This window comes from Agelaius tricolor, unplaced genomic scaffold (assembly GCF_023055355.1).
Source record: "Agelaius tricolor isolate 1412-34295 unplaced genomic scaffold, bAgeTri1.0.p SCAF_16, whole genome shotgun sequence".
In the NCBI taxonomy this organism is placed as follows: Eukaryota; Metazoa; Chordata; class Aves; order Passeriformes; family Icteridae; genus Agelaius; species Agelaius tricolor.
In genome coordinates, this window is record NW_027269276.1 from 17,219,485 (window position 1) to 17,247,144 (window position 27,660).

General features: G+C 51.9%; 3 protein-coding genes across 9 annotated transcripts in view; 2 read left to right on the plus strand and 1 right to left on the minus strand.

Moving 5' to 3' along the window:
* Nucleotides 1–3,012, minus strand: part of ARID3B (AT-rich interaction domain 3B) — a 33,434-nt gene extending 30,422 nt beyond the window's left edge. The window contains exon 1 of the mRNA XM_071441853.1: nucleotides 2,847–3,012. The gene's annotated coding sequence lies outside the window, so the exon portion shown is untranslated. The remainder of the gene's footprint in view (nucleotides 1–2,846) is intronic.
* A 57-nt stretch (nucleotides 3,013–3,069) lies between these two features.
* Nucleotides 3,070–7,836, plus strand: LOC139596998 (actin, cytoplasmic type 5). The gene is made up of 3 exons (XM_071441870.1): nucleotides 3,070–3,198; nucleotides 4,300–5,296; nucleotides 7,562–7,836. Exons 2-3 carry the CDS (start codon nucleotides 4,310–4,312, stop codon nucleotides 7,703–7,705), a joined length of 1,131 nt encoding a protein of 376 aa, XP_071297971.1. The 5' UTR covers nucleotides 3,070–3,198; nucleotides 4,300–4,309; the 3' UTR covers nucleotides 7,706–7,836.
* A 500-nt stretch (nucleotides 7,837–8,336) lies between these two features.
* On the plus strand, nucleotides 8,337–27,609 carry UBL7 (ubiquitin like 7). Of its 7 annotated transcripts, none has more exons than XM_071441869.1 (12): nucleotides 8,337–8,796; nucleotides 8,946–8,984; nucleotides 9,539–9,727; nucleotides 10,181–10,300; nucleotides 10,840–10,922; nucleotides 11,026–11,110; nucleotides 11,946–12,003; nucleotides 13,367–13,500; nucleotides 13,619–13,668; nucleotides 14,260–14,427; nucleotides 15,327–15,449; nucleotides 17,778–18,147. In XM_071441869.1, the coding sequence occupies exons 3-12, from the start codon at nucleotides 9,544–9,546 to the stop codon at nucleotides 17,913–17,915; spliced, it is 1,143 nt and encodes a 380-aa protein (XP_071297970.1). In that variant the 5' UTR covers nucleotides 8,337–8,796; nucleotides 8,946–8,984; nucleotides 9,539–9,543; the 3' UTR covers nucleotides 17,916–18,147. The 7 variants fall into 7 exon arrangements, with proteins under 7 accessions (XP_071297970.1, XP_071297966.1, XP_071297967.1 ...); XM_071441865.1 differs by lacking the exon at nucleotides 8,946–8,984 and adding an exon at nucleotides 27,479–27,609 and having other exon boundaries at nucleotides 8,338–8,796; nucleotides 17,778–17,931; XM_071441864.1 differs by lacking the exon at nucleotides 8,946–8,984 and having other exon boundaries at nucleotides 8,347–8,796; nucleotides 17,778–17,931; nucleotides 18,019–18,147.
* The last annotated feature ends 51 nt before the right edge of the window (nucleotides 27,610–27,660 follow it).

Consider the following 27,660-nt stretch of genomic DNA (forward strand, 5'->3'; position numbering starts at 1 on the left):
AATAAAAAATAAATTTAAAAATAAGTTATATATATGTACACATATACATATATTTGTAACCAAATATATATATAGATATAGATAGATATATATAGATATGTATATATATGCACACCCGTGCCAGGCTACCCCTAAATTCTTTTGTGCTCTCACTCCACGGCTGAATCCCTGCCACTTCATAGGAAAAATATAAATAAACTTAAAAATAAATTTTATATATATATCTCCATATGTTTATATCCATATACATATATATAATTCATTTATATTGACAGAGAGAAATAAAAATAAATATATATATGTATATGTATGTATATATATGCACACCTCTGCCAGGCTACCCCTAAATTCTTCTGTGCTCTCACTCCGTGGCTAAATCCCTGCCACTTCATTGGAAAAATATAAATAAACTTAAAAATAATTTATATATATATATCTCCATATATTTATATTAATATATTTATACCCATATATATAATTCATATATATATATAGATATATATATATATATATAAATAAACAGCCGTGCCAGGCTATCCCTAAATTCTTCCATGCTCTCACTCCATGGTTAAATCCCTGCCACTTCATAGGAAAAAATAGAAATAAATAATATAAATAAAAATAAAATTTTAAATAAATTATATATATATATATATATATATATATATATATATATATATCCACATATTTATGTCTCTATATATATGCATATATATGTGTGTATATATATATATACACCCCTGCCAGGCTATCCCTAAATTCTTCTGTGGCTAAACCCCTGCACTTCTTAGAAATAACTAAATAACTAACTAAAGAACTAACTAACTAAATAAAAATGTGAATAAATAAAAAAAGGAAATAATAGATTATAAATAAAAATAAATTAAAATAATTTAAAAGAAATAAATTTTAAAAATAAAATAAAAATAAATGTAAAATTAAAAAAATTTAAAAAATAACTTAAAATAAAAAACGAATTTAAAATAAAAAATAAATTTTCAAATAAAAAAATTAAATTAGAAAAATTTAAATAAAAACAAATTTTAAAATAAATAAATTAAATAAATATTAATTTAATATAAAAATAAGGAAATAAAAAATTAAAATAAAATTTAATATAAATAAATACATCGTTTTAAAAACAATAAAAATAAATAAATAAATTTATTAGCTAAATAAGATTTTAAATAAATAAATAAATGAATGAATAAATAAATACAGCTGCTATGTGGGCCCTGCTGAGGCAGCACTGGAGAGAGCCCAGCAGGGCAGCCCCGGGCTGGGAGCAGAGCTGGGGACAAACCCTGCAAAAGGCACAAAATCTGCACTTTGTGTCCCCCAGATTGTCCTTTTTGGGGGAAAAGTGACCAAATTTGGGGTTGGAGGGTTTCACAACACACCCAGCTCAGGGGAACAAAGGAAAAACCAACGCCAAACACCCCCTGAGCTCCTGGCACCTCCCTCCTGGCACTTTGGGGCAAAAAAAAAAGGATTTTTTGGGGGGGAAAAAAGGATTGGACCTTTCATGGCCCTGCCTCGCTTTCAGGGTCACTTTTGGTGTTTATCCCCAGATTTTTGTGTCCCTCCCTCACTTTCAGGGTCCCCCCATGACTTTGGGGGTCCCTCCCTCACTTTTTGTGGCCCTCCCCTATTTTTTGTGTCCCTGCCTCCCATTCAGGGTCACTTTTTGTGTCCCTTCCTTACTTTCAGGGTAATTTTTGGTGGCCCTCCCTCACTTTCTGGGTCACTTTTTGTGTCCCTCCCTCACTTTCAGGGTCTCCCTTCTGTCACTTTTGTTGCCTCTCCCCCATTTTTTTGTGTCCCTCCTTCACTTTTAGGGTCACTTTTGATCTCCCTCCCTTGCTTTTTGTGTCTCTCCCTCACTTTTAGGGTCTCCCTCCATCACATTCAGGATCACTTTTGGTGTCCCTCCCTCACTTTCAGTGTCACTTTTTGTGTCCTTCCTTCACTTTTAGGGACACTTTTGGTGTCTCTCTCTCTCACTTTTAGCATCCCTCCCTCACTTTCAGGGTCTCCCCCTGTCATTTTTAGCTTCTCTCCCTCACTTTTTCTGTGCCTGCCTCACTTTCAGGGTCATTTTTGGTGTCTTTCCGCAGTTTTTTGTGTCCCTGCCTCACTTTCAGGGTCTCTTTTTGTGCCTCTCTCTCCCATTTGGGGTCACTTTTTGCATCCCCCCCCCCCCCTCAGTTTTAGGGTGTCTCTCCCTCACTTTGTGTTCCCTTCCCTCACTTTTAGGGTCTCCCCCTGCCATTTCTTGTGTCCCTGCCTCACTTTCAGGGTCACTTTTGGTGTCCCTCCCTCGCTTTTTGTGGCCCTGCCTCATTTTCGGGCTCTCTCCCCGTCACTTTTTGTGCCCCCGCTTCACTTTTTGCGACTCTCCCTCACTTTCAGGGTCACTTTTGTGTCCCTCCCTCACATTCAGAGTCACTTTTGGTGTCCCCTCCTCACATTCAGGCTCATTTTTTGTGTCCCCCCTCACCTTCACGTTCTCCCCCGGTTTTCAGAGCCTGAATCCCGCACTCCGGAGAGCCCGGGCCGAGTTTCCCCACCCATGGCCGGGTTTTAATGCCCCGTGCGAGCCCTCCCAGCCCCTTTCACTCCCGTTTTTAACCGGCTCTCTCGGCAAGCAGCGCTCGGGAACCGCCTGCAAGACTTAAACCCGCACCGAGGGCCGGTAATTAATTAATCAATTAATTAACTAATTAACGACCCCCCGTTTTACCGCGGGATCCACCGAGGGCTCCGACCCGACCCTCCCCTCAGGCGGAAATACCGAGGGTTCCCCCCCCCCACCCACCTCTCAGCACCGCGGCTTCCCCCGTTACCTCCCGTGGCGGGTCCCGCCGGTCCGTGCGCGGCCGCCTCAGCTCCTCCTTCCTTCCTTCCTTCCGTCCTCTCCTCCTTCCTTTCCTTTCCCTTCCTTTCCTTTCCCTTCCCTTTCCTTTCCCTTCCTCCTTCCCCCCTCCCGCCCCTTCCTCGCCCGGCCGGAAGCACCGGAAGCGCCCGCACCGCTTCCGGGAACGGCCCGCGGGGAGGAGGAGGGAGGGAAACCTGCAGCCAATCAGAGAGCGCGATGCCGGCCGCCTTCCGGTTCCGGGTGGTATAAAAAGCGCGCGCGGCGCGCGGGCCCGGCAGTCGCGGAGGAGGCGCCGTCGGGGGCTGAGGGAGTGCGTGAGGGTGAGCGGGATCCTGCGAACGCTCGGAGCCGAGCGGCGCATCGTGGATGGCGTTTAGGGGTCACCCCGTGTCTGTTTGGGCTTTGAGGAGTGGCTTAGGGGTCCCTCGGAGGGAGGGTTAAGGTCTCATTATGTCTGTTCGAGCTCTGAGGGTGGGTTTAGAGGGGTTCTCTGTGTCCCTTTGAGCCTTTAGCGTGGGTTTAAGCGTCTCTCAGGAGGATTTAGCGGCTTCTCCGTGTGTGTTTGGGCTTCTGGGGGGGATTTTAGGGGTGTATCTCTCTGGGAAGGAGTTAGGGTCCTTTCACGTCAACTTAGGCCCTCAGACGGGGCTTAGGGCCCCTCTATGTCTAGTTGGCCTCTTAATGCAGGGTTGGGGTCCCCCAATGTCTGTTTGGCCTCTTAAGGCAGGGTTAGGTGTCCCCCAATGTCTCTTTGGAGCTCTAGGGAGGGTTAGGGGTCCCCCGATGTATATTTGGCCTCTCAGGGCAGGGTTGGATGTCCCCCAATGTCTGTTTGGCCTCTTAGGATAGAGGTAGGGCTCCCCCTCATGCGTGTTTGGGCCCTTAGGCAGAGTTGGGGGTTCCCCAATGTTTGTTCAGGCTCTGAGTGTGGGATTTAGGGTTCCCCTGTGTCTGTCTGGTCCCTCAGGGAAGGTTGGGATCTGCTGCTGTGGTCCTTGGGGTGGGATTAGGGCTTCCCCCGTGTGTGTTTGGGTCCTTGGGGTGGGTGGGCTCTGGCAGGGATGGTTCTTGGTGCTGGGGACCTTAATTCCCTCAGGTCTGTGCTGGTGGGGGGCTGTGTAGGGGGGTCCCCTCAGATCCCTAGGAAAGGACTGGGAATCTCAGAACATTTTGGGTTGGAAGAACCTCAAGGATGTTTCTACTCCCACCCCCTGCCATGGACAGGGACACCTTCCACAGCCCCATGCTTGTCATCTGGGGGACTGCATTTATTCCTATGTGTGTTCTGAGGCCATAAAGCGATATTTTACCTCCCTGCCTTGCCCTGCACACCCCTCAGGGCTTAATTCCCACCCTCCCTGGTGCATCCCTGCCCATCCCCACGGGCAGGGAGTGCTAACCTGCTGTCTCTCTACCCTCAGACCGGGCGGGATGGCGGACGAGGAGATCGCTGCCCTGGTGGTGGACAACGGCTCGGGGATGTGCAAGGCGGGGTTTGCTGGTGATGACGCCCCCCGCGCCGTCTTCCCCTCCATCGTGGGGCGACCGCGGCACCAGGGCGTCATGGTGGGCATGGGCCAGAAGGACAGCTACGTGGGCGACGAGGCGCAGAGCAAGAGGGGCATCCTCACCCTCAAGTACCCCATCGAGCACGGCATCGTCACCAACTGGGACGACATGGAGAAGATCTGGCACCACACCTTCTACAACGAGCTGCGCGTGGCGCCCGAGGAGCACCCGGTGCTGCTCACCGAGGCGCCCCTCAACCCTAAAGCCAACAGGGAGAAGATGACGCAGATCATGTTCGAGACCTTCAACACCCCGGCCATGTACGTGGCCATCCAGGCCGTGCTGTCCCTCTACGCCTCGGGCCGCACCACGGGCATCGTGATGGACTCCGGCGACGGCGTCACGCACACGGTGCCCATCTATGAGGGCTACGCCCTGCCCCACGCCATCCTGCGCCTGGACCTGGCCGGCCGCGACCTCACCGACTACCTCATGAAGATCCTCACCGAGAGGGGCTACAGCTTCACCACCACGGCTGAGCGTGAGATCGTGCGCGACATCAAGGAGAAGCTGTGCTACGTGGCGCTGGACTTCGAGCAGGAGATGGCCACGGCCGCCTCCTCCTCCTCACTGGAGAAGAGCTACGAGCTGCCCGACGGGCAGGTCATCACCATCGGCAACGAGCGCTTCCGCTGCCCCGAGTCCATCTTCCAGCCCTCCTTCCTGGGCATGGAGTCCTGCGGCATCCACGAGACCACCTTCAACTCCATCATGAAGTGCGACGTGGACATCAGGAAGGATCTGTACGCCAACACCGTGCTGTCCGGGGGCACCACCATGTACCCGGGCATCGCCGACCGCATGCAGAAGGAGATCACAGCGCTGGCTCCCAGCACCATGAAGATCAAGGTGGGCATGGTGTGGTGGTTGTGAGGGTCTCTAGGATGAGGTGTGAGATGAGGAATCTGACTCCATATTCTCAGAAGGCTAATTTAGTATTATATTATGTTAAAAGAATGCTATACTAAAGTAAAAGATGAGGAATCTGACTCCATGTTCTCAGAAGGCTGATCTATTATAATATAGTATCATTTTATGATATTATATTAAAAGAATACTATACTAAAGAAAAAGATGAGGAATCTGATTCAGTATTCTCAGAAGGCTGATTTATTATTATAATATACTATAATTTTATAATATTATATTAAAAGAATACTATACCAAAGTAAAAGATGAGGGATCTGATTCCATATTCCTAGAAGGCTCGTCTATTATTATAATATAATAATATTTTATGATATTATATTAAAAGAATACTATACTAAAGAAAAAGATGAGGGATCTGATTCCATATTCCCAGAAGGCTGATCTATTATTATAATATAATATTTTATGATATTATATTAAAAGAATGCTATACTAAAACTGTACTAAAGAAAAAGAGGAGGAATCTGACTCCGTATTCTCAGAAGGCTGATCTATTATTATAATATCATATCATGTTATGATATTATATTATAATAATGCTATACTAAAGAAAAAGATGAGGAATCTGACTGTGTGTTCTCATCAGGCTGATCTATTATAATACCATTCTATGATATATTAAAAGAATGCTCTACTAAAGAAAAAGATGAGGAATCTGGTTCCATGTTCTCAGAAGGCTGATTTATTATTATATTATATTAAAATAATGCTATACTAAAACTACACTAAAGAAAAAGATGAAGAATCTGGCTCTATGTTCTCAGAAGGCTAATTTATTAATATAGTATATATTATAATATATATTATAATAATGCTATACTAAAGGAAAAAAGGAGGAATCTGACTCCATGTTCTCAAAAAGCTGATTTATTATTTTGTGATATTATAGTATATTAAAAGAATGCTATACTAAAACTACACTAAAGAAAAAGATGAAGAATCTGCCTCCATATTCTCAGAAGGCTGGTTTGTTATTTTATGATATTATATTAAAAGAATGCTATACTGTCACAGACATATTTTCTGAAAAATCCTTTCACTGGGATTTTTCTCCTGAGAAGCTGAGAGGCCCCAGAAAGGAAATGTAAACAGTAACTATCTGATGGCTGTGGAATGTGCTCTGGGGATTGTTTACCAACAGGTGCATCTTTGATTGGTCTCATGGGAATTGTTTTCATTTGGTGACCAATGGCAGCCAGGCTGTGAGCAGTCACAGGATTTCATTATCATTCCTTTCCTTGGTAGCCTTCTGCTGTCTCCTTTCTCTTTCTTTAGTATAGTTTTAATATATCACTTTCTTTTAATGCAATATGTGGTGGTGTCCCAGGATGAGGGAAGAGATGAGAATCTTGACTCCATGTTTCAGAAGGCTGATTTATTATTTTATGGTACATATTATATTAGAAGAAAGTGATATACTAAAACTATACTAAAAGGATAGAAGAAAGGATTTCATCAGAAGGCTAGCAAGGAAAAGGAATGATAATAAAATCTTGTGACTGACCAGAGAGTCTGAGACAGCTGGGCTGTGATTGGCCATTAATTAAAAACAACCACATGAGACCAATCAAAGATGCACCTGTTGCATTCCACAGCAGCAGATAATTACTGTTTACATTTCATTCCTGAGGCCTCTCAGCTCCTCAGGAGAAAAAGCTCCTAGCAAAAGGATTTTTCATAAAATTTGTCCTTGACCATAATATATATCATAAAACAATAAATCAGCCTTCTGAAACACGGAGTCAAGGTTCTCATCTCTTCCCTCGTCCTGGGGACCCACAAACTCCACCACGCTATACTGAAGAAAAAGAAAGGATACATCAGAAGGCTTTGCAAGAATGAATAATAAAAACTCGTGACTCCTCAGAGCCTTGACACAGCTGGACCATGATTGGTCATTAAATGAAAACAATTCATATGCTGGGTAAACAATCTTTTTATTCTCCCAGGATTTCTTCTCCTGGGAAGCTGAGAAGCTTCAGCTTCTCCCTGCTTTGCTGTTTTGGAATGGGAGTTCCGAAACAGCAAAGCAGGGAGAAGCTGAAGCTTCTCAGCTTCCCAGGAGAAGAAATCCTGGCTCAGAAGGGATTTTTCAGAAAAGATCCCAGTGTCAGGCAGGGAGGGCAGGGTGGGCACAGGGGGTGGAACAGCTCTGACCCCCTCTCTGTGTCTCTCCTGGTGCAGATCATCGCCCCCCCTGAGCGCAAGTACTCGGTGTGGATCGGGGGCTCCATCCTGGCCTCGCTCTCCACCTTCCAGCAGATGTGGATCAGCAAGCAGGAGTACGACGAGTCCGGCCCCTCCATCGTGCACCGGAAATGCTTCTAGAGGGGCTGCTGGCACCCCCTGAGCCCTGCTGGCAGCATCCCCTCCTTGCTAGCAGCACCCCACACCCTCCTGGCACCCCCTCAGACCTTGTTATTCCACTGCTCCTTAGCTCCCAGTCCCTTGTCCAGGTACTAATTAGTAATTAGTGTGTGTGTGTGTTTTAATGGCTCGTTAGGCTCCTGCTCCTCTTCCTCAGGCGGAGGGTTGTTCACTTTCCCTGTGTAACACCCATAGGATGACACTAAAGTTAGGTTTGTCACTTCTAGGTTTGTCACCTCTAGGTTCCTTTGTAGGAAAAGAAATAAACTTCCCAGGTTTAAACACTAAAAAAAAAAAAATAGCTCTTTTTGCTTGCTTTCTTTCAGGGGTGGGTTCTCTATCCCCTTATTGGGGTGAAAGGTTTTGGGATTCTGACCTGGCTTGAAGTTAAAGCTTAGCCTGAATTTTGTTTTCTGAATTCTCTTTAAATCCCATCACAACCCCTGTGCTGCTCGGACCATTTTAAGAGCTGTTAGGCAGCAAAGCGTGCCTGGAATGTGGCTCTTGCAGCCTGACTGGACTTTCATGGTAACTTGTCTTTTTTTAGAACACAAACAGCTCTTCTTGTCAGAAAAAGTCGGTGCCTTGGCACAGGAGTTGGTCACCGGAGCGGTGGCCTTTCCTTTTTTGGGAGAGGATGAGGAGATGGTGCAGTGGATAGCGCTGAAGAGCGGGCAGCTTCGCATAGCTGGGCCCTCCGGCGCTGGTGGGATACCTACAGGAGCCGCTCGCCCACGGGGGAGGGATGGCAGCCGCTTAATTACTGAGGTAGCGTTAATTACAGGTGGTCGTGGCGAGGGAGCGGCACGGGACTGCGAGCCCCTCGCCGCGCTCCGGCCTTTAAACCCTCGGCCGCCCGCCCATTGGCTGGTCATGGCAGAGCTAGCCAATCAGCAGCGCCTTCGCCTCGGGAGGGCGTTACCGCCTGCGCTGCCGGACTCGATTTCCCAGCGCGCACCGCGCTCCCCGCAGCACTTCCGCTTCCGGTCCGTTAGGGTGAGGTAGCAAGGAGCTGGGAGGACCTGGGGGGGACACGGCCGGGCCCCCGTGAGGTGGGGAGGGAGACACGGCCGGGCCCCCGTGAGGTGGGGAGGGGAGGGAGACACGGCCGGGCCCCCGTGAGGTGGGGAGGGGAGGGAGACACGGCCGGGATCCCCGTGAGGTGGGGAGGGGAGGGAGACACGGCCGGGATCCCCGTGAGGTGGGGAGGAGAGGGAGACACGGCCGGGATCCCCGTGAGGTGGGGAGGAGAGGGAGACACGGCCGGGCCCCCGTGAGGTGGGGAGGAGAGGGAGACACGGCTGGGGTTGCCTTGAGGTGGGGAGGGAGACACGGCCGGGATCCCCCTAAGCTGAGGGGAGAGTCTGCGGGGAGAACAGCCAATATCCCCCTGAGCTGAGGGTTTGGGGAGAACATGTCCCGACCCCCCTGAGCTGAGGGAGGGTCTGGGGGGGCACAGCCGGGATCCCACTGAGCTGACAGGGGAATCGGGGCTCTGGGGCCAGGGAGCCACGGCCGGGACCCCTGAGCTTAGGGGATCTGGACTGTGGGGATGGAGGAGCTGAGGTGGGAGTTGGGGCTGTGGGGATGGGGAGCCACGGCCAGGATCCCTGAGCTGAGGGGGAGATCGGGACTCTGGGGACGGGGGGCCGGGACCGGGAGCCACGGGCCGGGATCCCCCTGAGCGCCGGGCGTCGGGGCTGTGCCCGGCTGTGCCCGGCGCTCTATGGGCGCTGCGCCCGATAGATGAGGGAGGCTCACTGTGTGCGGGGTGTCACTCGGCTGTGTCCCCAGGCGCCATGGCCCTGCCGGAGTGGCACATCGCAGTGAAGCTGGCCGAGCAGCCGCTGGCCCCCAAAGCCATCCTGCGCCTGCCCGAGACCGAGCTGGGCGAGTGCCCGCTGGGCGGCTGCAGTATCTCGCACCTCAAGCAGCTGATCACGGGCAAGCTGCAGGAATCCATGCCGGACCCCGAGCTCATCGGTGCGTGCCCCGCCGCAGCCTGGCGCCGTCCCGCCGCTTGGGGACACCCTCGGCCCGTCCTCGCCGCGGCCGGGATGCGATATCCCGCTGGTGGTGGTGGGAGGGCTCGGTGTTCGTTCCCTGTTTCCTTGGGATGACGGCGCTCCGGCCGCGGCAGTGCCCTTGTTCGGGAATATTTGGGCTTTCCACCAGCTCTGTGTCCTTGTGAGAGCTCTCATGAGAGCTGAGAGGGAGGTCAGCTCTTACGCAGGTGGTGATTGTGCCATCTCCTCTAGATCAGCTCCGTGATTTCCCTCCTGGTTCTCAGCTCCACAGCTTCCCTGTTTTTTTCCCTAGCCAGTTGGAGCAGCTACAGCTGCTCAGTAACCCTTGGGCTCTAAGGCACACCTGGAGACCCCCAGCTGGTTCTGAGAGCACCACAGGTGTTTATCTTCAGGTGTTTCTGCCCCCCAGACCTGATCTACTGTGGCCGGAAGCTGAGGGATGACCAGACCCTGGATTTTTATGGAATCCAGTCTGGCTCCACTGTCCATGTCCTGCGCAAGTCCTGGCCTGAGCCTGACCAGAAACCAGGTGAGGAGCTGTGGGGATTGCCCCTTGGATTCTCCTTGGGATGTGTTTTATTAGGGACTGAGCTTCTCTGGGGATTCACTGCTCTGGAGGTTTCCAGGAGAATGAATCCCCGTGTTTGGGAACTCCCCACCTCTCCCAGCAGCACCTGGGTGTTGGTTTTCCTGCTGACACTAGAGTTAAGGAATGAGCTGTGCACCATGGAGAGAGGGATCATCCCTTCCTTAATTGCCTGTGATCCATTCTAGGGCATTGCCAAGGGATCTGGAGCAAAGCCCCAGGGATGAGCAGGCTGCTGTGTGCCTGACTGTACAAAGAGAGGAGCTTGAGCTGGCATTCCTGTAATGGCACATGTGGGAGGATATTCCTGACTATTTTTATGATCTGAGAGTGCAGCAAGTCATTACTCTGCAGTGACTGCACCCAATCCAAGGATGTTAGAGGATCCCTGTTGCAGCATGGGGGTCTCAGTGGACTGTGGAGTGCCTTTGAGGGCTGTCAGAGGCCCAGCTGTGTTTTATTGTGGTGTTTTCCCCCCTCAGAGCCTGTGGACAAGGTGGCAGCAGTCCGGGAATTCCGTGTGTTGCACACTGCCCTGCACAGCAGCCCTGCCTACAGAGATGCCGTGAGTGCTCTGCTCCCTCCCGGGGGGAATTCAGCTGTCCCCTCCCTCTGGGGACAGCCACACAGTGGGTGACACTCCCAACCTGCTCTGCTTGCCCTGGCAGGTCTTCAAGATGCTGGGAAACAAGGAATCCCTGGATCAGATCATTGTGGCTACTCCCGGCCTCAGCAGCGACCCCGTGGCTCTGGGTGAGTCTGGCTGTGATCCAGAGGATCTGAGGAAGGCTTGGATTCCTGATGGGGGAAGGGGCAGACACAAATCTAGGTTGAATTCCTGGTAGGGAGAAGAGAGAGTTAAAAACCCCCTCATTTTTGTCCCTTTGGAACATGAGTTGGTGACTGCTGAGGTCTCAGTCGTGATCCATTGGTGATGTTTGGAGATGGATCCTGGCTTCAGAAGGGCCAGGGAAAGGAGGGTTGGAGCTCTCATTGGGGATGGATCCTGGCTTTAGAAGGATCAGAGAAAGGGGAGATGGAGCTTTCTCCTTGGATTCAGAAGGGTCAGGGAAAGGAGGGATGGAGCTCTCTCCTTGGATTCAGAAGGGTCAGGGAAAGGAGGGATGGAGCTCTCTCCCCACTGCAAAGTGCTCCAAAGGGGTTCACTAAATCCAGCCTGTTTTGGGATGGTGGCAGCCCGAGGCAGGTGGAATTTGGGATGTTATAGAATGGTTCACTAAATCCAGCCTGTTGTGGGATGGTGGCAGCCCAAGGCAGGTGGAATCTGGGATGCAGTCCCAGCCTGGCTGCAGGGAGCTGGGGCCCAGCTTCCATCCTGCCCTTGAGGTGGAGCACCCACGGGATCTACAGGAAAAAGCCCCGTCCCTTTTGTCCCTTGGGTGTGTGGCTGTGACCAAGAGCCTCTCCAGGAACACAAAGGCTTCAGAGGAACAATGGGGGTGTTTGTGGTGTTTACTCATGACTCATTTCCTGGAAAACAATTCCTATTTATTTGTCCCTGTGGCTTTTGTGTGACTGGCTCCTGTTTGCTGTATCCTGTCTCACTGCCTTTCCTGGTCTGTTGCAGGAGTTCTGCAGGACAAGGATCTGTTCTCTGTGTTTGCAGACCCCAACATGCTGGACACGTAAGTTCCCTGAGCTGGGGCAGTGATTCAGCAGTGTCTTTGTGTCCCTGTGTGTCACCTGGGTCATTCCTCTCAGGAAACACGGGTCCACCGCTTGGGTTAATCCAGAGGGTGTTTGGTGGGAGGCAGGGCCATCATCACCTCCAGACTGGGGTTCAGACCTGGATGAATTGCTCACAGCAGAGAGCTGCTCCCATGAGAACCTTGGAAAAGTCAGCATGAGTCTAGAGGGATCCTTGGAGAGCCAAGGGAAGGTCCAGCATGGGTCCAAAAGGCTCCTTGGAGAACTGAGGAAAGATCTTATGTGAATCCAGAAGGATTATTGGTGAACAAAGGCAAGGTTGGGTCCAGAAGGATCCTTGGTGAACTGAGGCCAGGTCCCCCATGGGGTCCAGAAGGATCCTTGGTGAACCAAGGCAAGGTCCAACATGGATCCAATAGGATCTAAGGCTGGGTCCACCATGGGTCCAGAAGAATCCTTGGTGAGCCAAGGCCAGGTCCAATATGGGGCCCAGAATGATCCTTGGTGAGCTGAGCAAAGGTCTAATGTGAATCCAGAAGGATCCTTAGTGAACTGAGGCAAGGCTGGGTCTAGAAAGGGTCCTTGGTGAACTGAGGCAATGTCCAGCATGGGTCCAGGAGGATCCAAGGGCAGGTCCAGCGTGGGTCCCGAAGGATCCTTGGTGAACCAAGGCCAGATCCAGGAGGATCCAAGGGCAGGTCCAGCATGGATCCAGGAGGATCCAAGGGCCAGGTCCAGCGTGGATCCAGAAGGATCCTTGGTGATCCAAGGGCAGGTCCAGCGTGGATCCAGGAGGATCCAAGGGCCAGGTCCAGCGTGGATCCAGAAGGATCCAAGGGCAGGTCCAGTGTGGATCCAGAAGGATCCAAGGCCAGGTCCAGCATGAATCCAGAAGGATCCAAGGCCAGGTCCAGCGTGGAACCAGAAGGATCCAAGGCCAGGTCCAGCGTGGAACCAGAAGGATCCAAGGGCAGGTCCAGCGTGGAACCAGAAGGATCCAAGGGCAGGTCCAGCGTGGATCCAGGAGGATCCAAGGGCAGGTCCAGCGTGGATCCAGGAGGGTCCAAGGGCAGGTCCAGCGTGGATCCAGGAGGGTCCAAGGGCAGGTCCAGCGTGGATCCAGGAGGATCCAAGGGCAGGTCCAGCATGAATCCAGGAGGATCCAAGGGCAGGTCCAGCGTGGATCCCGAAGGATCCAAGGGCAGGTCCAGCATGGATGCAGAAGGATCCCTGGCTGCCTGGAGCAGTTTGTGCCGGCAGCAGTGGCAGTGCCCTGGGTGCCTCAGGGCTGGCTCCTGGCTTGCCCTGTGCCCGCGCTCAGCTGTGCCCGTTTGTGCCCAGGCTGATCCCGGCGCACCCTGCCCTGGTGAACGCCATCGTGCTGGTGCTGCACTCGGTGGCGAGCAGCACCCCCCTGCCAGCCCCGGACACGTCCTCGCGGGCCATGGCCCTGGGCTCCTACCGGGACATGCCAGGTACGTCCACCTGCGAGGGGAACTCTCCTGGCTGCTCAGCCAAAAACTCCACAGGGATCTCACCTGCTCCCAATTCCTGCTTGTTTGCCACATCCTTTTATTCCCCTTTCTGGTGCAGGTGGCTTTCTCTTTGAGGGGCTCTCTGATGATGAAGATGACTTCCACCAGGTAAGCAGCCAGGTGGGGTGAGCACTTCTTTTTGGGTTTAATTTGTAGCCCTGAGACTCCCAAGCTCTTCCTTTCCTGTTTGGTGAGCAGCACAAGCTGCTCTGGCTCCCCAAGGGGATGTGGAGACAAACATATTGATCCTGGCTGCTTCCATGCTGCTCAGGAGAGGGTTTTCCTCAGTACTGAACACACAACAGGAAAATGGAACAGAGGAAATGCTCTCACAGCCATAGTGGAGCGTGGGAATGTTGATCCCTGCCTTTCTGCACTCTTCCTCTCCATAGGACAAAAAGTTCTGTATGAAAAACTGGATATATGGGTCCAAACGTGCCTGTAGCAGGGAATTGTTTTGTTCCAGGCTAACATCACCCTGGTTTGGGGCTGGTGGATGATAGATTGAAAGGTTTCCTGCCAGTTTCCACAGCTGACTCTGTGGAAAAAAAGCACATCCCACTCTGGCATGTTTGTCTTTCAGAACTTCCACCCTTGGGACATTTGGGTATGGTAGGACAGGGATCTGTGGTTTGACTGGGACACAAACACCGAGAGAGGTCACAGCTGGGGCTTTTCTCTCTCTCTCTCTCCACACAGAGCACCAGGTCCACCCCTTCCAGCAGCACGTCCGGCTCGCGCCCGGCCTCGCTGGGCTACGCGGGGGCAGCAGGGCCCCGGCCCATCACCCAGAGCGAGCTGGCCACAGCCCTGGCCCTGGCCAGCACCCCCGAGAGCAGCTCCCACACACCCACCCCGGGCACACAGGTAACACCTGGGGCTGCCACACCTGCCTCTGCATTCCCTCAGGGATGGCTTCTCTTCCCTTTGATCCTACCCAGGGAACAGCCAGCACCAGTTCTGCTCTGTGCTGGCACACCTGGCTGTGCATTCACTCAGGGAGGAGTTCCCTGTGTGACCCCAACCCTGGCACACCTGGCTCTGCGTTCCCTCAGGGAGGAGTTCCCTGTGTGACCCCAGCCCTGGCACACCTGGCTCTGCATTCCCTCAGGGAGGAGTTCCCTGTGTGACCCCATCCCTGGCACACCTGGCTCTTCATTTCCTCAGGGCAGAGTTCCCTGTGTGATCCCAATCCTGGCACACCTGGCTCTTCATTCCCTCAGGGAGGAGTTCCCTGTGTGACCCCATCCCTGGCACACCTGGCTCTGCATTCCCTCATGGAAGTATTCTTTCCCTTATGATGCCACCCCTGGCATCCAGGGAACCGCCAGCACCAGTCCTGCTCTGTGCTGGCACACCTGGCTTTTCATTCCCTCAGGGCAGAGTTCCCTGTGTGACCCCATCCCTGGCACACCTGGCTTTTCATTCCCTCAGGGCAGAGTTCCCTGTCTGACCCCATCCCTGGCACACCTGGCTCTGCATTCCCTCATGGATGGGTTATCTTCCCTTTGTTCCCAGCCCTGCACCCAGGGAACAGCCCTGCTTTGGGCTGGCACACCTGGCTCTGCCTTCCCTCATGCAAATCCATGTGATTCTTATCTTCCACACAATCCCAGCACCCCGGGGACAGCCAGCACAGCCTGGTAGCTCTGGGGCACCTTCCTTCCCTCCTGGAGGAGCTCCTTTCCCTGTGGGATGGAGGGTGAGGGCTGCTGCAGGTGTTGCTGTGTGCTGGTTCCTTCTCCTGACCTGTCACCTCCTCCTAGGGCCACTCCTCCGGGACGTCCCCGATGTCATCCAGTGTGCAGTCGGGGACACCCATCACCAACGACCTGTTCAGCCAGGCCCTCCAGCACGCCCTGCAGGCCTCAGGGCAGCCCAGCCTCCAGGTCAGTGGCAGCCCCTGGAATCCTGCACCCCCTGGCATCTCCCAGCTGCCTCCTGTGGTGGGACATCAGCCTGGGAGGGGCACCACTGGTGCCTTTTTGGGCTACCTAAAAACAGAGGCCAGACAACATTAAGGGAATAAAAAGCAATTATATTTATTGAAGGGCCATTTGGGGCAGATAAAGCCACCCAGGGGCTACACCCAAAAATGGGTGATGGCTCATGGGTTTTCAGACTTCTGTAAATTTGGTCCATTTGCATATTGGGGGTTAATCTTCTAATTACACCTTCAGGTAGTGAAGTCATTTACCCCAAGTCTCTAAAAACAGAGGCCAGACAAAATTAAGGGAAGAAAAAGCTGTTCTCTTTATTGAAGGGCCTTCAGGTACATTTGGGGCAGGTAAAGCCCCCAGGGGCTACACCCAAAAATGAACAATGGCTCACAGGTTTTCACACTTCTATAAATTTGATCCGTTTGCATATTGGGGGTTAATCTTCTAATTACACCTTCAGATAATGAAGTTATTTATCCCCAGTTTGCTCCTCCAGCTCCCTTTTGTTTACATTTCTGGGGCCTGAGGCAGAGAGATGTCCTTGATTGCCGGGCCTGGAGAGGAATTGTTGTGTCTGCCCAAAATGGGAAATGAGCAGCTCATACTGTATATGGAGTTTAGAATTATACAAAGAATTACAGGATTACAAATGTAAGAAAAATATAAAAGCTGAAGTCCTAAGGCATCATCACAGCCACTGCAGAAGTACTGGGTGGAACTGGGATGGAGGTGTTACAAATGCATATTTTATTGTTGGCTTTTTGCAAATATTAAGATAAATACTATATATATAATGTTAAAAGAATTTTTATTTCTGCTACTAACAAAAAACTTAGTAATAGTAGTAGCTAATATAGTTATAAATGAACTCTTGTTAATCAAGATAACATCCAGTAAACATATAATGAAGACCTTGCTATTAATATACTATCAACATTTATCATCTGAAGAAAGTAGACTTAAAGCCCAGACTAAAAGTAATAAAGAAAAAAAGCCAAAACCACAACTAAGAAACATGCATACTCTAAAAAAACAAACCCAAAGAAGAGCCACAAAATTGTACCTAAAATATATAAACTAGTTTATAGAAAAATGTAAATATACATAAGAATCTATGAATATACAAGCTAACGTAATAGAAAAAGTATTTTAAAAATATCCCTGAAAGTAAGTGTGCTCTTGGCTGAGTTCCAAGATGCACCCAGCCATAATCTTTACTATCTTTATCTCCTATTGTCTTTTATTAAACTTCTAAATTTTACCAAAAAAAAAAAAAAACAAACCCCCTTTTTCACAGAGGGGTGGTGGCTTTAGGGACTTTGCAGCATCACTGAGCTTTCAGGAGCTGTTTGCACAGGAGCTGCTGAGGTGGGTGGGAAACAAGTTCACTCTCCTATGAAAATGTCAACATTTAAAAACCACATTTTGAAAGTAAAATAATATAGTGAAATAATATTTTGAAAGTAAAATAAGTAGGAGACAAGGACCATAGAGCAAAGGTTATTACTATGAAAAACATGTTCACTCTCCTGTGAAAGTGTAAAAAGTTTAGTAAAGGACAATAGGAGACAAGGACCATAGAGGAAAGGTGATTATGGCATCAGCCAAAAGGCCCCTGTAATCTTTGGGGATATGTCCTGGTTTAGGGCAAATTTAACCCTAACCCCTTAAAAACCTTTTAATTACATCAGCCCTTTGCATATTCACAGGCCCTTGTGCACAGTAAACTTTTCCCCAAAGCGGTTTACGTGTTCCAGGAATTGTTTAGCACATCTCTTCTTTGGATCTGCTTTGTTAGAGCATGTGGATTCCTGGATTGTGGTTTCAGTCCCTTTTTATCCCCTCCAGTTCTGGGCCCTGGCCCACACTGCCCTCAGAGGGTGAGTGCTGCTGGCTGGCACAGCTGTGCAGGTGTGCTCACCCTGTGTGGCAGATGTGCCCAGGTGTGCTCACCCTGTGTGTCACATCTGTCCAGGTGTGCTCACCCTGTGTTCAGTGGGTGTTATCCCATCCCAGCAGGCACTGTAACACTGCACACTGATAGCAGCTGCTGCACTGAGCTTCATGAACAGAAATGAAATCCATATCTTTATAACAAAGTCACTTGAACACCACAGATCTAAAATCCATTTTAATATTTGCAAAAAGCCAATATTATAATGTGTATCTATAACAGGTGGGACACTGGGCAGTGGGAAGGTCTGCTGGTTTTTTTGCTGGGTTCTCACACCAAACCTGCTGAGATTCTCACCCCAACCTTCTCTTTGCTGTGAGCAGAGCCAGTGGCAGCCCCAGCTGCAGCAGCTGCGAGACATGGGGATCCACGACGACGAGCTGAGCCTGCGGGCCCTGCAGGCCACAGGAGGGGACATCCAGGCTGCCCTGGAGCTCATCTTTGCTGGGGGGGCCCCCTAAATCTTCTGCTGGACTGGTGAGTTGTGCTGAGGCAGCAGCTGGGTTGGTTCTGTGTGTGGAGAGCACTGAAAGCAGCTCCAAATCCTCTCTCCGACCTCCTCAGGACTCAGCACGGAGAAGGGAAGAGGTGGCTCGGTGCTGGAGATGTGGCCCCTCCAGCTGTGCAATGTTTTATCTGTCACCACCCTCTGCCTGTTGTTTCATTCCCTCCATTAAATGGACCCTGCTCAGCTCCCTGCCTGCTGTGTGGGTCGTGCTCTGTCCTGGCTTGTGTTGCAGATCCCAGCAGGGCAGGAAGGGGAAGCATTGCTGGCCAGGGGTTATGTACAGATCACGAACAGGACAGGACTGCTGAGGAACGCGTCTCGAGCTGTTTATTTTCCAGCATCACTCTCATTGCATGGATATGACAATGGGAAGATGCCAGCAGCAGACAAAGAACTTAATGTTACAACTCACTTAAAAGTTTTTTGACCAATCCCACAAAGCAGAAGCACATTGACAGCAGTTCTATCCAACCGCTATAAGCACATGTACCTTTGGTTAAAACAATGCTTGCTTATTTCAAATACAATACCTGCTTGTAAGCCTTAAATCACAATGCACAGAGCTCCATTATTAAGCTTAGAACGTCCTCATATCTTGCTAGATAAACTTTTCTGCAGCTTAGAGAGTTATTCTAGCCGAGTGTTAATACACAGACCATTGTTCTAGTTGTCCTTATTTTCTACATCTTATATAACTTTTCTGCTGACAAATCTTATGGCTCTCACTTAGCTCTAATTGCAGTTCTGCTGTCTCTGAGCCCTGCCTTTTGCAGCGTTCCCAAAACCCTCTGATTTTAAGGATTCCCACAAACTGCAGGAACAGCTCTGCCTCGGTGGGATGTGGTGCTTTCAGCAGAGGGCACGGCCACCACGAGGTGACAGTGACAGAGAAATGACAAGGGCTGAGTGGGAGCTGGAGCAATGCCCGGTGTGGGTTGCACCACGTGCCGCGGCTGCAAAGCCAATTAACGGCGTTCGCCTGTAATTGCAATCAGAGGGGGCAGCGAAAAGCCAGGCCTGGAGCTGGGCCCGGCATCGCTGGGATTGCGCGCCAGGGTTAACGAGGCGTGAAAACGGCAGCGGGTTCTCGGAGCAGAGAGCGCTCTCCTGCCTCACCTCCAGGCTGCTGTGCTGCCCTCTAATCCCTGCGCAGCTCTGTGATCCTCGCTGATAGCATCTCGGTGTCACCCTGCAAACGCGGGATTGTTCTCTGCGGGGAGCCCTGCGCTGATAGGCTTTAATCCTGTCGAGAGGATTAATGCCCGAGGGAGGGAGGGAGGGAAGGAGGGGCTGGTTTTGTGCTCAGTCTGGAGCAGATAAGATGTGATGGACATAAATGGCTTTCCTGACACCCTCCCGCGTCCCTGCCCTCGGCACGCACACGGATTTTATGTGTAAGAAAACCGATTAATCTCTTCCCATCCCTGGATCCTGCCTTTGCAGGGGTAGCACAGAGCACAGCACCCTCCTTTCCCCTGCTGGCAGCCCCAATCCTCCGGGATAACCACGGATTAGCCGGATCACAGATGCTCCTGCCCAAAGCTGGGGAGCATTGCAGGCTCTCCCGCCCATCAGCACGTCCAGTTTGCCTTCCTGCACCACCTGAATTCTCAATTTAGGGCTCATTGCTGTCCCAAAACAGTGGTTTTTGTGTCAGTCCTGAGATTTTTGATCCCTCTGTTGACCCACGTTTAGTATGAAGCCGCTTTTGCTGCTATTTCTGCTTCCCAACGCCCCCAGCGAGCTGAAAACCGCCTGGAATTTTTTGGGGTTTTTTTTGGGCTGGAAGTGACTTTTCCCAGATTTCCTCTCCCAAACGGCAGGGCTTGGCTGGGAGCAGCAGCTCAGGCACATGCACTGGCTGCAGCAGAGGAGAAGTTGGCAGCGCTGCCGCTCACGACATCGCTTCCCTCGCCCGGCAGAGCCGTGCCTGAGCACAGGGGGAGCTGCGGGGAGGGGGGAGAGGCTCTGCTGCCTCCTGCACGGCTGGGCAGCGCCTGAGCTCTGCTGCAGCAGCCCCTGCAGCACACAGGGAACTCGGAGCGGGCTGGGAGTGGTTCTGCAGCCGCCCCAGGGCTGCACGTTCCTGCTCCCAGCCTCACGTGGGAGGGATGCTCAGGGGCTCTGCAAGGGCAGGAGCAGCAGAACAGCAGGGAAAGGCTTGAAAGGAGAGGGTTAGGTTGGGTACCAAGGAGGAATTGTTCCCTCTGAGGGTGGGCAGGCCCTGGATCCCTGGCAGTGCCCCTGGCCTGCTGGGAGGTATCCCTGCCCATGGCAGGGGTGGAATGGGGTGGCTTTAGGGTCCTTGTCACAAACTGTGAGTGGCTGAGGGTGACAGAGACAGAGCAAACTGATGCCTGTTCTGTGTGCTCCATCCCTGTGCCCCTCCTGCCACGTTGGAAGCAGAGTGGATCTGCTCTGCTTGGCTCTCAGTTCATCCCTCCTGCCCCTCTCACACTCCCTTCTCCAGCCCAGCAGCCCTGGCTGGGCTTTGCTGGGAGCAGACTGGGAAGTAGGTGTGGCCTGACCCTGGAAGAGCAGGAGGTCAGGCCACAGTTCCCCAGCGTCAGCAGGGACCTTCTGTTGGGGACATCAAAGAGCTGCTCTTGGTCTGCTTCCCTGCTGGCCTCACTGGGGCTGCCAGGGGAAGCTGTGACAGCAGGGATGGATGGCAGCAGCTGCTTTTCCTCCCCTGTTTTCCATAATCCTGTTTTTCATCCCACTGCTGGACACCTGGAGGGGGTGGAGGTTTGGCTGGGCCCTGCACCATGTGTTTTCTGGAGCCCTTCTTCTCCTTGTCTCTCTCATTTTGGGCTGATTTGTCTCTGCTGGTTCATTTTCCAGCAAAAAGGTGGAGTGGAGGCAGAGCAGAATCTCCCAGGTGGCTTTTGCAGTGCCTCAAGCAATGTTGGACAGATTTCCATGGGATAATGTTGGCTCCTTGCTCCCCCAGCCTGACTATTCCCACTTTGTCCCAGTCACATCCTGGAGCTCCACACCTTGCCCTGAGCATATAAATTGCAGAAAATTGGTGAAGGTGACTTTCCCTGATTCTCCAGGATTTGTTGGGCAGGTACATCCAGCAGGAGCAGCAGCAGGAATTTGTCTGGCACAGCCTTTGCCCATCAACTTGCTTTTTTTACAGAGGTTTCCTGGCTGCTCCCAGCTTTGTCCTTGTAGGAAAGGCCAAAACACACCAAAAATTTGAGTTTTTCTTCCTTTCCCAGCTCTGTGCTGGTTCAGTGAGCTGAGGGATCTCAGGGAGGGGACAAAAGAAGAAGGGACAGAGGTGTCCTTGGCAGTTAAGGACATTTTAGTCTTACTCTTTCTCAGGGAAACTCTGGAGAAAGGAGCAAAGTTCAGATTTGGGACAGCTGATGAGGTGAGAGCACAGAGACAGGGCAGGTGACACATGCCAGTGACTTGTGTCCTGTGGGGTTTGCTCCCTTCCCTGCCATGAATCACCATTTTCCTGTAAGAAGTGACAAAAAAGGAGCTCTGATTTCAGCCCTCAGAGCTCCCTTTTAAGGTTACAGAGTTGAGGCCCCACGTGATCCACAATAAAAACCAGGCAACTATTTTAATTTGTGAAAGCAGAAATGGGCTGAAAATGTCACCCTGTGAGAATATTTCTATTTCCTTATGTTCCCTTTTATATTTATAGTGTTCTAATATTCATAAACGTGTCCCAAAATCCCTTTGAGAGGGTTTTTCCCCCCCCCTCTATCTGTGAAATAAATGCTGATTTAAGAGCAGGGTCTGCTGGTTCAGCAGGGATGAATTAATTCAGGGGTTGAGTTGGAGCTGTGGGGTTCCACTCCAGGAGCCATAAAAGCATCAGAAGGGATCCAGAATTCCTTTTTTTTCCTTCAAGGGCCAAGAACAGAGCCTGGAGCACAACTTTGGAGCAGAGAAAAACCCATTTCTAAGAGATTTTCCAGCATCTGGCTGTCAGAGGCTGGGGTACTTTCAGAGCTGGGTGTTGGGAACAGAGCCCACATGAGGTTTGTCCTTCAACTGGCCAATCTGTGGCCTCTGTGTCACCCCTGGGGATGGCCTCAGGTGCCGGGAGGAGCTGTGGGACTGGGGCAGGTCCTGGGTGCCAGTAAAGCTTTGAGGGTTCCTTTTGGGGTGCACTGGGGCAGGAGGAGGTGACAAGGACAGGGCACTCAGCAAGGACATTGTCCCCTGATGTCACTGGGGCAGGAGGAGCCAGCCCAGCAGGTCCCAGCATTTCCCTGCATGGTGCTGGATTAAAGTTCTGGAATGTTCTGCCCAGGGAGGTGATGGAGTCCCCATCCCTGGGTGTGTTTAACAAAGCCTGGATGTGGCACCGGGTGCCAGTTGAGGTGTTGGGGCTGGGCTGGACTTGATGACCTTGAAGGTCTCTTCCAACCTGGTCATTCTGTGATTCTGTGGATCTGTGTGCTGTTCCTGGGGAGGGGAGCAGTGCTGGCCCCTCAGGACCCCTTTGTGGGGTTTTTCTGGCTGCCCTGAAGCTCTGACCCCAGAGGATTCTCAGTTACACATCATTTAATCACCTCAGCTCCTGCCAGCTGCTGTCTGCTCAGATGAGTTCCCAGCTGTTTTAATGCCTTGTGAAGGCTGACCTAGAGCAGAGGCTAGACAGAGCTAAAGAATAAAGCAGGGATTTATTAAAAAGCCTCCATGGATCCACCTTGGGCAGCACAAGAGCCCAGCCAGGGCTGCACCCAAGGTGAACCCAAAATGGTCACAAAAATGGACAACTGCTCATGGGGTCTCTCACTTTTGTAAGTTCTGCTCCATTTGCATATTGGAGTTAATTGTCCAATTCCAGCTTTAGCCCATGCAGTCCCATCCTTCTTGTTTTCTCTCTTCTTGTTTATGCCCTTGGGCCTGAGATTTGGATCCTTTGTCCTTGGTCCCCAGCTGGAGCAGGAATTGTTTTGTCTCCCTGCTCTGTGCACAGAGCTCACCATCCCATAATATGAAGCCCAGACCCACACAATAAATCCAAAAAATAGAAAAGCTAAACCTGAGGCATCAGTTTTGTTCTCCCCCCACCCCATTCCTCATCCCCATTTTCCTCCCTGAGCTGATCCCTGTCCCAAAGGGGCCCTGTGGGACCGGGCTGGCCCCACAGCAGGTGACAGGCGGCACCAGGAAGGACAGATGGGACATGGGAAGAAAGGAAAGCTCTTCCCTGCCCAGCCCAGTGCAAAAACAAGCCAAAGGATGTCTGGGGACATCCTGCTGGAAGAGAGGGAGAGCTCCCCATGGGTGTGCTGATCCCTGTGTCAACACAGCCACTGTCCCTCTGCGTCACCAGGCCCGGGGGTGGCTCTCAGGGGTCACACTGGGAAGGAGAAGTGGGACAGACCCTTTCCCCTCCCTTTTTTCCTTGTCACTCCCTTCCTGTCGAGACAGATACTGCTGCTGGAAGAGCTCCAAGGTCACAGCCAAGGAGTTTGCGTTTCCTGAGCTTGGGTTTATGAGGCCAGAGAGGGCTCTGGCACTTGCCCAGCAGCCTCTCCAAAGCCAGGTGAGTTTGTTTGGACTCCCTGCAGAAAAATGCAGGCTGAAATTCCAGACAGATTGCAGAAAGGTCAGACCTTAACCAGCTGTGTGCAGGAGGATTTTGTATCTCTTCTGGGGCTGATAAGGGGGGTTATCATCTTGGGTGGGGGATAGTGGTGCTGGAGCCTCCCTGGGCATTCCAGAGCTGCTGGCAGGTGTGGGAATCCTGTTTTGGGGAGCCTGAGACGTGGCCATCCCCATTGCAGTGCTGCCCTGGAGCACAGCACACAGGGAAGGAAGGCTCAGGAACTGCAGAACACCTGCAGGAACCTCACAGGGACATGGAGCTGCCATGGAGCTCTCATGGTGGGAGTGTGGTGGGCAGAGCCACCCATTCCTGTTCTTTTTGTTGTTCTAACCTCGTTTCACTGGCTGAGACTCCGCACTGGATTTTAACTCTGCCTTTTTGGCACCCCTGCCTCGTTTCATGCCCCACCAGCGAGTCCCCTCTTGTGGGAAATGAATTTGTAGAAATTTCTCTAAGTTTGATATTTGTTTACATACAAATACACACTATGTAAACATATTATTTTTGTTTACATAGTATGTGAACCTACACACCATGTAAACATCCTGTTTGTATGTAAACAAATGTCAAACTTGGAGAATTTTCTACTAATTCATTTCCCACGCCCTCTGAGGATGTGACACCTTCAGATGTGATGCTCCAGAGGGGGTTTGGTGACAAGGGTGGGCTGTGGCCAGTCCTCAGGCAGGGCCTGTGGCCAGTAAATCACATTGTGACACTGGTCTGGAAGGTCCTGGGCAAGCCCCTGGGCTTTCATTTGGAGGCATGGGAAGAAGGGGACTCCCAGCTGGGGTTTTATGCTGCTCTCAAAATCACTGAATGCAAATCAGCTTGGTCACGAGTTCCCTTCTGGCCAAATCTGTTGGGAAATCTTTTCTGGGGGGTGAAATCTACAGGAAAGTCTCATTTTAGGGGCAGGTGGCTCCTCCACCCCTTTCCTGAGTGGTTTGTAAAGCCCTGGGGGTGGCTCTGAGCTCATTTGGGCACCTTTGGTGGCACTTGTGCTGTGCTGTCCTTTGGCAGAACCCATGGGGGAACTTGTGCCAACTGCTCAGAGCCCCCAGCCTCAATCCAGCTTGAAGAGGTGAGCCTGGAGAGCTGGGAAGTTCCCAAACTCTGCAGAGCTGTGGCCTTGGGGAGGGATGGTTGAGGTTTTTTGGTTGCTGCCTGCCAGGAACGTGAGCTGGGGAGGGAGAATTTGGGTGTGGAGAGCAGAAACTGCAGCAGCTGATCAAAGATCTGCTCTGCTCGCTTCCCTCCTCACTCTGTCAGCTGGGGAATGAAGGGTCTGTCAGCACCACGAGGAGCTGTGAGGGGGATTTCACTGATTGCCACTCCAAAGCCAGCCCTCTCAGGCAGCCTGTTCCCAAAATGAGGACTGGGAGCTCTGATCTTCCAAAAGTTCTGTCCAACCTCCTGGGCTGACAGTCCCTCCCACAGCTTCAGCACAGGATTTCCCAGGTGCAGCATCCCAGTCTTGTCTGGGAAGGGTGATGGAAAGGGGGATGAGGAACATGCTCATCCTTTGTCCAGCTTGTCCCAGTGGAAAAGGGGGGATGAGGAACATCATCATCCTTTGTCCAGCTGATCCAAACCTTGTCTGGGAAGGGAAGATGGAAAAGGGGATGAGGAACATCCTCAGCCTTTGTCCAGCTGATCCCAGTCTTGTCTGGGAAGTGCTGATGGAAAAGGGGCAATCAGGAACATCCTCATCCTGTGTCCCCACCTCATGCCAATCTTGTCTGGGAAGGGAGGATGGAAAAGGAGCATGAGGAACATCCTCTTCCTTTGTCCAGCTGATCCCAATGGAAAAGGGGGGATGAGGAACATCCTCATCCTTTGTCCAGATGATCCCAACCTTGTCTGGGAAGGGAGGATTGAAAAGGGGATGAGGAACATCCTCTTCCTTTGTCCAGCTGATCCCAGTCTTGTCTGGGAAGGGAGGATTGAAAAGGGGATGAGGAACATCCTCTTCCTTTGTCCAGCTGATCCCAACCTTGTCTGGGAAGGGAGGATTGAAAAGGGGATGAGGAACATCCTCTTCCTTTGTCCAGCTCAGCAGGGTCCCTCTGGCAGTGTCACACCTGCTTTGTGGCACAGCAAAGGTCCTGCCTGGCATAGCCAGGGCTGAGATTTCTATTGCTGTTCCTTTCTTCCTTGGAAGATCCACTCTGTTGGTGCTTCCAAGGGTCACATTCCTGGCCGAGGGAAGGTAACAGATCTGTTTTTGTGGATAAAACCACCACAAGCCTGCTCGGGTGCCAAGTGCAATCTGAGCTCTTTGGGTTGCCTGGGCCACAAACATGATGAATAAAACTGTTCCTCTTGGGGAAAAAAATCTGTGCTTCTGACAAGATTCCTGGGGGAGGCTGCCTCCTGATCCGTGCTGGAAGCGAGGCGCATGATCTGGGAGAGAGCTGCTCACGAGTTGTGCTGGGGAAGTTCTGATCCCAGAGTGGAGCAGATGGAAATTTCTGCAGGAAAGAGCTGAGCTGCTGCCTAGAATCTGATGCTGCCTGCTCTTGAGCTACCAAACTCAATCTGGGAGCTCCATCCCCGCTTTGGGAAGGGTGGTTTTCATTCCAGCACCTCCTGCACACTGGGCCAGGCTGGAAATGGGAGCTCTGGGGAGCTGTGCTGCTCTGCAGGGTTGGGTTTGCCTGGGGGTTGTGTTCTCCACATCCTGCCCATCTCCTGGAATCGCTTTCCCAGGCAGTGATCTCATGGTTCTGGGAGCCAGGCTCCCCCCTGGCTGCCCTCACCCTTCCCTCTGAGGCTGCCCAGAGCAGCTGGAAGTGCTCCAGGACGGGCTTGGAGCAGCACCCTGGGACAGTGGGAGGTGTTGGACACCAAGGTCCCTTCCACCCCAAACACTCCTAAAATCCTTAGGGGGAGCTTGAGTCCTGGAAACTCCTTTTCCAGGAGTGTTTTTGGAGAAGAAAACTCCTTTTTCAAGAGTGTTTTCGGGGAAAAAACTCCTTTTTGGGGGGTGTTTTTGGGGAAGAAAACTACTTTTTCAGGAAGAAAACTCCTTTTTTCCTGCTGGAAACCAGGTGATAACAGGGTCTGGCAGCTCAGGGAGCAAACAGGGACCTGCAGCTGCCCCCAGGGCAGTTCGGGCTGAGCTCAGAACGCTTCAGGGCTGGAAATCACCACTGCCAGAAGTGAGTGTGTGTCTTCCCCCTGTAATTACCCCGGCAGCTGCGTGGCCTAAGAAAGGTGAACCCACACACACAAAGAAGCGCCGGGAAATCCCTGTGGCTCCTTCAAATCCACCATTAGCCGGCTCATTAATTTGTTTTTGCTCCTTTCAGCGTTCCCCCCTTGCCCTGCCCCTGCTCGTCCCTCCAGGAGCGGAGCGGGGCCGGGGCCGAGCTTCAATCGCTTCTTTAAAGGGCGCAGCTGCGGCTCCTTCCCGGTGGGCTTCTCCCATTCCGGTCACGTCCCGGCTCGCTCTCCGTGCTCGGAATGCCCCGCTCCTCTCATTAACCAGAGCCACAAAGGCTCCCGGGGCTCCCCGGGGGGACCTTTGCGACAGAAAGGTGACCGTGCCACCCGCGGGGTGTCCTTTGGGGGAGCAGCCGCGTCACCAAGGATCGGGATGCTCGGGCAGGGCTCACCTTCCTGCCGGCTCCCGGAGCGTCACATCCACTCGGGGATGTGGTTCCCCGCCACGTGTGCTCGGGAGAGGGGGTGTGACAGCGTGGTGACACTCGGGTGTCCTTAGGAGTGGCCCTTTTCTGCTGGCCCTGCTGCATCCCGCTCCTCCTGGATCCAGCTGTGCCGTTCCCCATCCAGCTGTTCCCCCTCATGCCACCGCACCTGGCTCAGGGCACACCCCCGTGTCACACCACCCCCTCTCTGCCCCTATTCTCGGCCCTATTTCCGTTCCCCTCTCACTCGTCCCAACCTCTTATTTCCCTCCGCAGCCCCCGCGGGAAGTTCTTAGCAAACCCCGGCCCAGCTGCGACTTTTCCGTGGGGCACAAAACCGCCGACCCCCGCACTTTCCCGTCACCGAGGAGAAGGATCAAAACCCCCCAAAAAAAACCCCAAACCCTTGCGGTAAAAGCCGTGCCGGAGCTCAGGTGTGTTACTCGAGCTGCTGAGGG